The sequence below is a fragment of the Mirounga angustirostris genome, unplaced genomic scaffold (genome assembly GCF_029215605.1).
Source record: "Mirounga angustirostris isolate CCGP_5_RB_7025 unplaced genomic scaffold, mMirAng1.0.hap1 SCAF_9, whole genome shotgun sequence".
NCBI classification, from domain to species: Eukaryota; Metazoa; Chordata; class Mammalia; order Carnivora; family Phocidae; genus Mirounga; species Mirounga angustirostris.
In genome coordinates, this window is record NW_026991717.1 from 97931041 (window position 1) to 97943996 (window position 12956).

The following is a 12956-nucleotide window of genomic DNA, read 5'->3' on the forward strand; positions in this document are numbered from 1 at the left end:
AATCATAGGAAAACTTAAAATATTTTATTGGAGTAATCTAGAAAATTTGAGAATTGTTACATCTTTGGTATTTATAAATGTAATAACTTCTGTGGGTAACTATAGAGGGACTTACAGAATCAGAAGATACAAATTGAAACATTCTAGCACCTTTTAATATAAATAGAAATGCAGTGATGCAGAGGTAAAAAAAAAACAAAACTTAGAACTTCCGCTGGAAAACTATAAATAAGTTGTTTTTTTCCCCACCAGTTCTGCATAGCCTTCTCCAGGTCAAGGCTTATGATCTTTAGGATTGCATCTTTATATGGATAACCTTGCTTTAATTTCTTGGCCAGAAAATTAGATTTAAAAAATTAGATTTAGGGTTGTCACATATTCTGATTGGTTCTTAGTTGAATGAACTTGACCTTTTAAATATGATAGAAATGTTTATTAAAAAATTGCTTTAATAAGCAGCAATTAAAATTGTTACTTTTTAAAACTTGTGGTAACTTTTGTTTTTCAAAATACAGTAGTAAAGATTGAGGTATAAACTTTTCACAAGTTATATAGTTTTTGTCCTGCAAGTGTTCATCTTGTAAGTCCAATTCCTTTTTCACTTTCTTCACCTTTGCAGTAAATGTTCTTTAGGGTCCAGATTCTGATTGTAAACTCCAAGTCCTTTGTGATGCCATATTTACTTTCTTCCTGTGAGGAGAGGTGGAAGGAACAGTGGGTGAATATCTTATAACCAGTTGCAACAGCAAGTATTGTTAAGGGGAAATATCCTAATAGGCTGACCTTTTATGTGTATAGTTAAGGTAGGTAGACTTAGGGGTGAACAATCGTTAGTACCCTATGTGTTGGCCATTAACTTTTCCATTCAAAATGGCTCTCACTGGCGGTGGCAGCCGTATTTGGGCCACAGGTAATTGGTTACCAGATACATCCTTCTCTACCCTGCTGGTCCAAAGGAGCAGCCTGAGCATTTTATTTACCTGTTGGGCAGTAGGGATAGACCGCAGTTATCCCGTAGAGATGAGATCGCTGCTCTGGGAGATACTCATCAGCAAACTGGCCGCTGTCTCTATTTACTGATATAACACCATCCCTGGTAACAGAAAGGAAGAGTAAATTCGTAGGATTTAAGGTGGGGAAGAAAAAAAGTCACTTTCAATAGAGAATCTCTGTTCGCTAGCCTTCTAGAATGTATTTTTTAAATTTAACCAAATGTGTTTTGACTCATTTAGATTCAAAGATTTTCTCTATCACTGGTTCTCAAAGTGGTCCCCAGACCAGCATCATCTGGGAACTTGCTAGAAATGCAAATTCTTGGGCCTTAGCTCAGACCTACTGAATCCGGAATTATGGGATGGGACCTGGCAATATATTTTAACAATCCCTTGGAATGATTCTGATGCCACCGTAAAATTTTGAGAACCACTGGTGCAAATCAGTGCTTCTCAACCCTTGCTGAACAAATTACTTGAGGATCTAGTAAGTAGTAAGATACTGATGCCTGGGCCTCCTGCCAGACCAATTAAATCAAGACTGCAAGGGATGGGGTAGAAGGGCTTAGACATCTAGATATGTTTTTAATGTTCCTCCTTGGAGAACTAGTCTAAATTACAGTACTTTTTCTTCTCCCAGGTGGACAACTAGTATGTCCATAATGTCATTTTTAAAAAAATCAATTTAAATCACACAGCTAATAGAGCTCAGGGTACCACTTAAGTGTAGTCTTTTATTCTCTGAAGATCAGACTTAGATTAATGCACTTCCTTTTTTGGATAGTTTAGTATCAGTTCTGCCACTTTTGAGCAGCTTGTGAGCAATACCGTTAAGTATGATTTTAAAAGCAATAACACTTGAACAATGGTTATCTACTAATTAAGAGATAATGAAAACTTCAGTGAAAAGCTTTCTTACTAAAGTCATTAGTGACATTAGGTAAAAGGTCATAAACGGTGGTATGTCTTCCAGACTAGTCTGCCTTTTCAGGCTTGGTCAGGGTGTGTCAGGCTCACCTCCTCCAGTCTGTGTGGTAGAAGTGATCTGCATAGCTGACAATACTGAAGGGGTAGTTGAGGTTGTTCTGAATGACGCGACGTCCGGTCCCATCAGGTAGTGTACACTCTAGTTTTTTGGTTCCTTTTAAAACACCAGAGAGGGAAAATGAGATCATTCATACCATGAGAAAAGAAAACTTGGCCAAAAATTGTGGCAGGTAGAAGCCTTCTGAGGTAGAATAGGAAATAAGACCTTTTAATTATATAGTGATACAAATTAGAAACTAAAATCTTCCTATTCTATTACCATTCTTCAGTTTGTTTAATAGCATTGTAGTTTTTAGAATTTAGACTCTTGATCCTTTCTTGGAAGAGAGGATTGCATTTTTTTCTCCCAAAATAGGACATTAGAGATGAAATTAATTAGAACAAAGTTTAAGTGTCACCTCGTAAATTGTAAACATAACATCTAGATAAATACTTGCTCTCCATAAGCAGTGTATAATGCCTTTTAACTAAAATCCTTAAATATTTTTTAAAGACCTGTTATTTCCTAGGTAGGAATTAAAAGTAGCTAAAATGGTAACATGGCTCATGTTTTTCAGTGTAAAAGAAGCAGTCTTCAAAATTTTGTAATACCTAAACAAATTTCTTATGGAACCTGGCTTTAAATTTCAAATACTTTTTCTTTAAAGTTACATTTTTAAAAACTAACTGTTGTTTTGGACCAACTGGATTATAATATTGACTCATCTGCGTTCTAGTCCTTTTTATTACATTATAAATTCTTTAAGAATGGACCTTTTTGTATTCTTTAGTATGTAAGTAGACATATATAGCATCTTTTCAAATTGTTCTAAGGAAATCACACTACAGAAAGAGGGAACTTCGGTATTGGCAACCGGAACTTACTACTGATGGCCATCCTGCCACATCACTTTCCAAAGAATGTTCTCAGCATACTAGCCTCCTGACTGGTAAAGCAACAGATATTTAAAAATGTCCTAATACTGGCAAAAAAGGAAAACCTTTTGTTCACTTACTAAGTTTGTCAGTTTCAAAAGTAAAATTTCTTTTTAAAAAGTATACCAAGTGCTTGTGTGGGAGAAGGGCAAGCATTACAAAAATGAGTTGGACATAGTACTAGCCCTCAAATTACCACCTAATTCACAGACCACCGCCCCCCCCCCCGAAAACCCCAGGAAGGATTATAAGTATCAATACAAAGTGTTCTTTAACAGTTTGTACACCTACTAAAAGGAGTAAGTTCTGTGCTGTACTGTTAAAAATTTAAGCCAAAAGCTCTACATGATGGCATCTGGTTTTGTTGTAAACTCTGAGGTAGAGAGCGGCCCCCAGGGTAATGAAGTGCTGTGTGTTCGCTACCATCAGTAATACCTGCGTCTGCCCAACAGAGCAGTTTGGAGAAGGGGTCAAAGGTTAAACCATTAGGTAGTCCAATGTCTTTATTCACCAGAATTCTTCTGTTTTCTCCTTCTAAAGAAGATGTTTCAATTTTGGGAGCTTCTCGATTCCAGTCCGTCCAGTACAAGTTGCTGTGGGATAAATTAAATATAGTGAAAATGCAGTCCAAGAAATAAGGGTCAGTTTCAGAGTTTTGGTTGCTTTCACCATTTAATGAAGATAAACGTAGGATTTCAACACTAGGATTTCCTAATGCATTGCTGAAGGAGACCCGCCTCATTCCAGGTTAAGTGTTAGGCAGCCTGGCCTGATCATCTGATCCGCATCAGCCCCAGTCCTTCTGACATAGTCTCTGAATTCTCTATGTACTGTACCACAGTCTTAATAATTTTCTAGTTTATTCATTAGTTTACTACCTTACTTCCTCCTAGAATGTTCTCAGCATACTAGCCTACTGACTGGTAAAGCAGCAGATATTTAAAAATGTCCTAATACTAGCAAAAAAAAAGAAAACCTTTTGTTCACTAAGTTTGTCAGTTTCAACAGTAGGTAAAATTTTTTTTACTTTAAAAAGTATACCAAGTGCTTGTGTGGGGAAAGGCAAGCATTCATGAAAGAATGGACCTTGTCTTTACCTAGAAGAGTGTCTACACCCAGTAGATCCTATATACTGTTAAATTCACACATTGGAGCTTTTACGTTCTTGTTCTGACCCTCCCCACGTGGCATTTAAAATCCAAGGGCTTCAAATTAGGATCTACAGCAGGCAGGGGAATCGGGAAGCCCAGCTGACCCTTGGATTGGATCCACAGCAATGGCCCGAGGATTCACCAGGTCCGTGTGGAAGAGGGCTTGGCGCTCAGAGCCGTCCAGCCTGGCCCTCTCTATCTTGTCCAGGCCACTGTCCGTCCAGTACATTGTTCTACGGAAGTGGTCGATGGCAAGTCCTTCAGGGCTTATCAGACCTGGAAATAGAACAATGGCAGGACTGGAGCATTTGCAGTATGAAAAGGGAACCTGAAGTGGAGACATATTCTAGGTTTGAAAAGTTTAAAAAATAAAGTCCTGAGAGGCTCTCAGTTGCAAGGAGCAGGTTCACAGAGGAACTTGTTCTGCCACCTCTCGTTCTCTTCTAGACTAATACACCGTCCGGCCTGGTGGCACCAGGCATATTCACAGTGTGGGGCCAGGCAGCGTCAGCTGTGGCCTCCCTGAGTTCTCTCGGGAGCCTTGTTTCTCAGGAAGAATCACCTCCTCGTTTCTTACATATGAATGTGTGTTTACAGAGGGGCTGGTATGTACCGTTACCACTCAGTGAAGTGACTTGTATGGCACTTGACCTCCCTTTTTTTTTTTTTTTTAAGATTTTATTTATTTATTTGACAGAGAGAGAGAGAGAGCGAGAGCAGGAACACAAGCAGGGGGAGTGGGAGAGGGAGAAGCAGGCTTCCCGCCAAGCAGGGAGCCCGATGTGGGACTCGATCCCAGGACCCTGGGATCATGACCCAAGCCGAAGGCAGACGCTTAACGACTGAGCCACCCAGGCGCCCCCTGACCTCCCCTTTTGCACTTAGTAGAGTCAGATGAAATACAAAGGGGTCTTCTGGAGGAAGACCTGACCTGAGTTGATGATCGTCTCAGGCTCTGCTCCTGGTTCCAGACTGGCACGGCTGATTGTCCGTCCAGCAACATCTGTCCAGTACACCATCCTCTCGCGGCAGTCATAGTCAATTCCCACAACTATGGAGCCCTTTGTGGACCAAGACACGAAATTGGAAGAATTAGGACTCCTTGCGTTTCCCTGGAGCTCGCGCTCAGCTGCCCCTCGCATGGCCGTAGTGAACAACCCGTACGTAGTCTCAGGGGCAGCTAAGCAGCGTGGTTACACGAGTGGGCCTGGAGGCGGACTTCCGGGGGCCTGGCCAGGCTTAGCCACCGACTAGCCGTGCGACTTAACCTCTCTAGGCCTGGGTTTGTTCGTTCGCAAAATGAAGATAACAGGACCTCCTTTATAGTGCTGCTCTAAAAATTAACACCATAAATTCTTCTACAGTGTCCTAATCAGTCATTAGTCTGCAGCAAGTGCTTAATAAGCGCTATTACTGCCAGCACTAGTAAGATGATTTCATGAAAAACAATCAGCCCCTTCAGTGATTAAAGGACAAACGTTAGTCTTAGCAAAGTAAGTTCTTAATATTTTACTGGGCAAAAAATACCCGTTATTCCTTCCAAGTGGTCTCTGCACTTTTGAAACAGCCTTTCTAAAATTCACCAACATATGACGACAACATCTGTTCCCCTCCCCCTGTGAATATAATCCTTCCCCTGAGGTGTCCTCCCTCACCCCATCTCTCTGCTTACTACAAAGCAAACTTTTTGGTTGTACGCTTAAGTAAAAGTCTCCAGTTGGATGGGTTAAGGAATTGGAGACTGGTGGTCACCAAACCTCTGGCTAGGAAGGTCTTCCCTTCTTCATTGCTAAATAAATAACAGTCTTTTTTTTTTTTTTTTAATGCTGAGTCTGTGATATGTCTTTGCAAAACTCTGCACAGTACTTGCTTCATTCAATTTCCAGCTCAGACTCCTGGTCTGAGAAACTGAACAGATGTGCAAAGCCAACATCTAGGGGCCATCTGGCTGTCCCTGAGATCACACCAGTTCCTGACTTGCCTAACAGAGCCTCCTGGGGCTGGCTTGACATGCCTCTGGGAGCAGAGTCAATATAAAAAACACTGAACAAAGCAGGATTTGGCTCCTGTGAAAAAGTGGGCAGTATATATGGAAGGATCTGAAGGTCAAAGTATCGTTTCACTTGAAAAGTAAAAGTCCTCTGTCTCAGGCAGGAATGCACATCCACGTCCGTTTCCATTGACCTAGGGAATCATGGGATCTGTTAACCCATGTATTGACTTCCAAGTTTCTTGGAAGAATAAATCATTTTAAGTAAATTTCCCCAAGATGTGCTTACAGCCCATGTTCCATTCTCTTTCAAAAGAGTTCCACTAGCAGCACCACCACCCTGCCCTAGGAGCGGCAAGTTCAGAGAGGCAGGACAGCCGTCAGACTCGGCTGGATGGTTAGACTGAGGTGTTGGCAATTTCTTAGTTTCTACATCTTTTACAGAAACTTACACAACAGCTTGCTAGTGTTTGCCAACACGACTACAAAACCTAAATCTTAAGGAAAAACACATCTTCCTCTGAATACTGGCTGCTTCTACACTTTTTTTGGAATCTGATAAGGCATTAGTTCATTAACAAAAGTAAAGGCAAACATGGACATCGTACTGTTCTTTATCCTAGATAGCAAGTACCTGCGGCATGAGGTTTAGAAATGGAATCAGATGGCTTTCCTTTATAAGTGGCAGTGCCTTTCTGGTGAACTCCCTTCTCTTCTCTCCATTTTAGAGAAGAAATCCCTCCTCCAAAATGGAGTGCCTTGTCAGTAGGGATGCTGCTGGTGCAGGAAGCAACAGGCATCTAGGGAAAGCTTGTCGGCTCCTTTCCCAGCATCCCCCCCTCCACCCAGATCTTCTGTGAAGGAGTTAGAGAAGAGACTGATCCACAGAACCAGAATGGGAGGGGAGGGGGCTGCAACAATGAGGCAGTCATTAATTTCTTCCCACTTGGGATTCGTAACTGACCACAGAAACCACACCCTTTCGCTGGTCCTCCTGGACCCTCTGGAGAGGTCTGGCATGGAGAGGACCCTGGGGACTTGGGCTAAGGTTCTGTCACTTTTGCCTTGGATCACCATACTGCCTCAATATCCTGACAGATCTGAAACTCCCTTTCCACTTATCCGAAACCCCATGAACCATTGGAGAAAGCCTGGGTCAGTCAGACAGAACTCCCGGCAGCAGTGCCCCCACTTCCTGTGAGAGCAGTGTCAGACTGAGAGAGTCGGAGTCCAGCCCAGAAACTCTCCAGGACCTCCCTCTACCTCCGGCCCTTGCCCAGATCTGAAAGCCCTGTGCAGCCCCGCCCCCACGGCAGAAATCCACTTTACATGCAGTGACAGCAGGGTCTTGGCCATGTCCTTCTGAAGCCTGGTTCCATTGAGGGGCAAGTGACCGATCTGCTGGCCCTGGGCGTAGAGCAGGAAGGTGCCCACAGATGGAGGGGTCACGTCAGGCCGAGGCACGGGCCGGACTGTGGGCGGAGCAACCGTGGGGATACCTGCCGTGGGAAAGTACGAAGAACAGAGAGGAAAGGCAACAAGGGTAGGTGGGGAGAGGGGAAGAAGTTACTTTCCACACAGAACCTCCAAAAACATCAAAAGGTTTTTACCCTAGACAGATGTGTTCCAGATGTTCCTTAAAAGAAATTCTAATTTCTAGGGTTTTTTTCTTCCCAAGGATTATGTAAAACACTGCCAATTACTAGGGAGGAAGACAACAAAACATTTCCCCTCAGAACAAAGCAAAAGGTTTTTTCTTTTTAAAGGAAAGAAACTAGTCAGTATTGTATCCGCTTTTCTCTGGGCCCCCAGGGTGACACGTGTCTCCTTTCACCCTGCGCTGGGGAGGAGGAGTAACTGCACGTTGAGCTGAGTTCCAGATGTTCTAATTACAGAAACTGCTAATGACAAAACCAAACATGAAATCCAAATTGGGATCTTGGGTAGACCAGATTATAAATCAACACGGCGTATTAGTGACTTCTTTCACCGGCCTTGGGAACCCCCTATTTCCCCATCTTCACCCAGAGCTGGCAGTTGCCCTCCAGCAAACCCTCCGAGCAGATGTGGTGAACGGGGGTGGTCCCTGGGTGCTTACAGGCAGGGGTGGTGCCTGGCTGCGAGCGGGTGCCCTGCACTTCTCTGCCATCTTTGTCCACGCACCAGCAGAAGTCACTCGTCCCGTGGCACTGCAGGGGGATGAAGTGGCCCAGGTCATCACACTGGGGCACATACTGGTCGTCCCTGGGCGTGCCACCGTAGTGCTCCAGCAGGTTTTCCCTCCAGCGCTCACAGACGGTCCGGGGCCTCTGGGTGGGCTCTGAGCAGATGGGGACAAAAAGCCTTTGATGGTGAGCCCAGGACAGAATACAGCATGTAGCTGAAGTTCCCCACACCTGGCCTCCCTCCTCCTAGTGTCCGCCAGCAAGGCCTCGGCCAAGCCCCCGGACACTGGACCGAAGCAGTAAAGTGCTCTACGAAGCTCTCCACAGGAATCCGGAGAAACAAAGTCTCCTGGGCCAAGAGGATCTGTCATCAAGGCCCAGCCACATCGGTAGCAAGAGGAGGTCAGATCAGGGGTGCAAGGCACGCTCCGGCCGGGAGAGGCCCACGGGGACCACTCTGCCTGGGCCCAGAGCTCTGCTAACAGAGCACTTGGTGGGGACCCTCATCGGGAACTCAGTGGCCTACATGATAATTAAAGGTAGTATTTATTCTTTCCCACTTGGTTCAGGCTCCAGGACCTACACCCCAGAGGGCAATCTTGAGACTGGCCATGTGTCTTAGAAACTCCCTGAGTGCTCTACTTACGTGGCCCTCGGTGTCTGCTCACTGGGAAACTATATGGAGTAAGACTTGCTGTAATTAGCATCTGTGAGCACAGCAGAGGTGGGGGCCAACTCCATACTGACTGACAGACACTCCAGTTCCTGGAAGCCCTTTGGCTCAGAGCTGAACCTTTATTTCGGCAGGCTCCAGCTTCCCGCCATAGAGCTCTGCCCCCTCCCTTCTCCAGCATCCTCCCCTCTCTGCTCCCCCTCCCAGCTCCCCACCAGGCTCAACCTCCTGCGAGCTCTTGCAGAGTGGTTTCTCTGGCTGTTTTCTCCCAGCCTTGCTTCCAAAGGGCTGTCACTCTGTCGTAAACATAGCGGTTCTTGGTCTGCAGGAACTCTGCTGCAGGATGTTTAAATAACTCGTCCACCCATCTAGCATAGGCTTATCTAAAGGAACTCAAATAGAAGGTGCTGCTTTTTTAATTCCTGCAACTGAAAGCGTGTGGTCTGTAGAGTCATACAGCCAAGTACCTACTCGATACCACCACCTAGGTGTTTAACATCCATCTCAGAACAAAAATGGGGCCCCTCCTTTCCACCACCAAAGCTGCTCTGCCCTAGACTTTTCCCTATCAGTAAACAGCACCTCCATTTTCCATTGTTCGGGCCCAATCATCCTTGATTGCTTTCTCTCGCTTTCCACATCTGATAGGTCAGAAAATGTCAGCTGTCCCTTCAAAATACATTCAGAAAATCACTTCTCACCTCATCCACCCCATCACCCTGGTCCAAGCCCCATGGTCTCCTGCTAGGATTATTACCAAAGCTTTCTTACTCGTTCCGTGGCTTCCCCTCCCTTTCCTGCCCCCCAGTGTAAACTACCAGCAGCCAGGAAGAGTCCCTTTAAAACAATCATTTCATGGCACTCCTTTGGTCAAAACCTCCAATGGCTTCAAAGAACAAAGTAGGAAACGTTACACTTTGGTTCTAGTACCAAAGGGTACCTCTAGGAAAGCGGGAGGGTGGTAAATAAAATCCTCAGAGCTCAAACCCAACTAGCTCAACTACAAGACTCACTGGGTTTGGGGGAAGTGGATGCTTTTCAGGTCGTCTCTATAGCTCATGACCCTTGGGAAGCCAAGTTCTTTTTAAGACCTCATGGAGGAGGAGTCTCGCTCTTCCTCCCCTAGATGTGTCTCAAAGACCCCAGACGGGGAAATGTCGCTTCCTCAAACCACTAGCCATCCATCTCAAGGTGGGATTCCCTGCAGAAGCTCCCAACACTGCCCCAGGCCCACATTGCAAACTCAGAGGGTACGTTCTTGGTTCAGGGGACCACCCAATAAGGCAAAGTTCTTTGTCTGGAATGCAGACACACAGCACACCCAGCTTCTGGGAAATGGGCACCTCACATCACTGATATGTGTGCCTCCCTCTTGTTCCTTACTATTTGGAGCTCCTCCTTAATTCAACCACAGATTTCTCTCTTTTCTGTTTTTGGTTGGCAGGGCTTTTAAATATTTTGAAATCTTGGACACAGAGTGTTTTCCCTCCCTTCAAGCCAACCCCATTAATGCAGAGACTAGTCAGAAATGGCAGCCAAGGCCGAACCAGCACCAAGAGAGAAGTCTGGGCCATGGAGAAAGATTCTGCACAAGAGAACATGTCCCTCCTTGAGTCGTTAACTTCTCATTCTCTTGGCTTCCTTCTGAATCACTGTCCTTAACACAGGCTTGTCTTAGTAAGTGTAACAGAACTCTGAACCATTCCCAACCATCTGATTTTTTTAAATCCCAGATGGAGTTAGAACCGAGACTTTTTAAAGAGTAGACATGAGTGAAACAGGATTTTTCTGGGTGGGTGTGTTTTTTTTTGGACCTACAAAATCTTTTACTAAAAATAGGGACAGAGAGGAACTAGGAGTGTCACTGTGGAAACAAGGACATACATCGGAATCAAGCATTACCAATTTTTACCTATATGCACCTTAGAAGCACTAATGTGCTGGCCATAACGATATTATTGAAGGGATCAAAACTGGTGGTAATTCTCCAGCTCTTCTTACTCTTATACGTGAAAAGCCAAAATTAGTACTTATCTTTCTCAGTAGTAAAAATGGACCTCTGAATAGCAAGTTCATGGCTTTAGGAATTACTTTGGCTAAAATGGTATCAAATCAGTCCTATGTTCTTCATAATAAAGTTCTGCCCACTCTGAACAACTCAGCAAGGAACACAAGCTGCCCTGGCATGAAACGTGAGCACTTGACCGCCAGGCTCCACCCAGACAGGGAGTGCTCAGACGGTAACAGACGAGTTCACTGTCAGCATCTCCGACCACACGGGCTAACACAACAGGTTCCTGCGCCTCTTCTGATGGTGGCCGGGGCAGGCGAGGGGTTCCCCATCCACATGCCAGGCCTGGCTGGAGAGAGCTGGGGTGATCAGTTTAGTGCAAACCAGCTAGACCCACCCCCAGGTGTCCTACCTATTCTTCCTATCAGTACTAAAATGGCCTTCATACTGTTTGCTGCAATTCGGAAGGCGGAGCGAAGGGATAGGAATGTGGGCAGGCAGTTTTCCTTTTGGACGAAAGGCCAGTCTGGCAGGATCCTCTCGCTCTAAGATCTCCCAAAGCTGCCGTAACAGATGCAGGGCAGTGGCCTCAGCCTGACCGACACACTCAATCTCCACTTCCAGGCTTGTCCTGGACAAGTGTGAGGCCACAGTCTAGCATGCGGCAGTGATCACATATGTACCTCTGTCCGTCCCTGTCACAGCAACATGCACACGGGTGTGCACAGACCATTCCAGTGTTCCTAGGAGGAAGGAGCCGATGACAGGGCGGAGATCGGCCCAGGGTCTGCACGGTCTGGGCAGGGGTGATCATCTGCCCCCCCGGTCAGCACCGTTCTGCTTCTGGAGCCCCAGGCCGAGGCTGGAAGCGGTTCTCTTCCCTGACTGGCTCACCTGGTGGTCCGCAGCGCGGCGGCATGGAGCCGGGGGGAGTCCGCGTGCCGGGGACTTCGCGGCCGTCGGGGTCCACGCACCAGCAGAAGCCGGTCATGCCGTGACACTGCAGTGGCAGGAAGCGACCCTGCTCATCGCACTGGGGAATGTGCAGCCGGCTGCCGGTAGAGGTGTGCTGAGCCTGCGCGTGGCGCTGCTGCTGTTCGCAGGGCTTCAGCCCTGAGGAGGGGTCTTCCGAGGCCGGGGTAAAGGAGACGGACAAAGGACGAATAAAAGACTGCAACCCATCCACTTATACCAGCTAACTTCAAAGCTCCTATCCGAGGGGTTTTTTGTTTTTCCCTCTGTATACTTGGACGGTAGCATCGCATGGGAAAAAGAGCAAGGCACTGAGATTTTGAACTCCTGGATTCTTTTAGTTCTGTCACTATCTCCCTAATTTCTCCGATTCTCACAGTTCACCCTGTCCTGAGCTGACTCCCCACTGCTGTCTGGGTAAAATGAAGAAACACCCATGGCTTCTGTCCAAACATCCCAAGAGACTTGGGAGAAAATTCAGCCCCTGAAGTCCAGAATTTAAGTCTGAGAAGCTCCGAGTCAATGGCAATCACTAGATTGCACCGTGCTGGCCAAGACCCCCTCGAATAGTCATGGGGGCTGACTACCAACTCACTAGTGCATACGTTTAGTAAGCTTGATCTCAGTACTTCATCTCAATCACACTTACTGAGGCAAAGCCCATCACGAAGGGAGCTGACCACTAGGTGGGACGCTAGGTAGGACAACGGATGGCTCATACTCCTGGCCTCCCAGAACGCTAATAACCAGTGAGCTCTCCGTAAACTAGGCAGCTAGAGGGAACAGGAGAAGCCTTGGTCTCCAATAGGAGTGGACTGAAGGCTGTAGAAAAATCGCACTGAAGGAGTCAGGGTTTTCTGTGCCTTGTCTGGCTCTCCAAACCTTACCTGGTGTGCACTTAAGTCCATCCCCATGGTAGCCAGGGTGGCATCGGCAGGAGAAGGAGCCTGGGGTATTGTAGCAGGTAGCCAAGGGGTGACATCTGTTTTCCGAGCATTCATCGACATCTGCGGAGGCAGGAACAGGGATGAGGGGGTGGG

At 46.2% G+C, this 12956-nt stretch overlaps 1 protein-coding gene across 6 annotated transcripts in view; it reads right to left on the reverse strand.

Moving 5' to 3' along the window:
• Positions 1–2: 2 nt before the first annotated feature.
• NID2 (nidogen 2) overlaps positions 3–12956 on the reverse strand; it is a 59403-nt gene continuing 46449 nt past the window's right edge. For 3 of the 6 annotated variants that reach the window (XM_064571050.1, XM_045900857.3, XM_045900853.3), the window contains 10 exons: positions 12804–12923; positions 11839–12069; positions 8194–8415; positions 7425–7594; positions 5037–5166; positions 4210–4381; positions 3390–3547; positions 2010–2133; positions 981–1093; positions 3–690 (listed from right to left, as the gene is read on the reverse strand). In XM_064571050.1, the coding sequence (XP_064427120.1) occupies positions 680–690; positions 981–1093; positions 2010–2133; positions 3390–3547; positions 4210–4381; positions 5037–5166; positions 7425–7594; positions 8194–8415; positions 11839–12069; positions 12804–12923 (1451 nt within the window). In that variant the 3' untranslated portion in view covers positions 3–679. Of the gene's footprint in view, positions 691–972; positions 1094–2009; positions 2134–3388; positions 3548–4209; positions 4382–5036; positions 5167–7424; positions 7595–8193; positions 8416–11838; positions 12070–12803; positions 12924–12956 lie in introns of those variants that run through there. The other 3 variants (XM_064571051.1, XM_045900854.3, XM_045900855.3) reach the window with 3 other exon arrangements.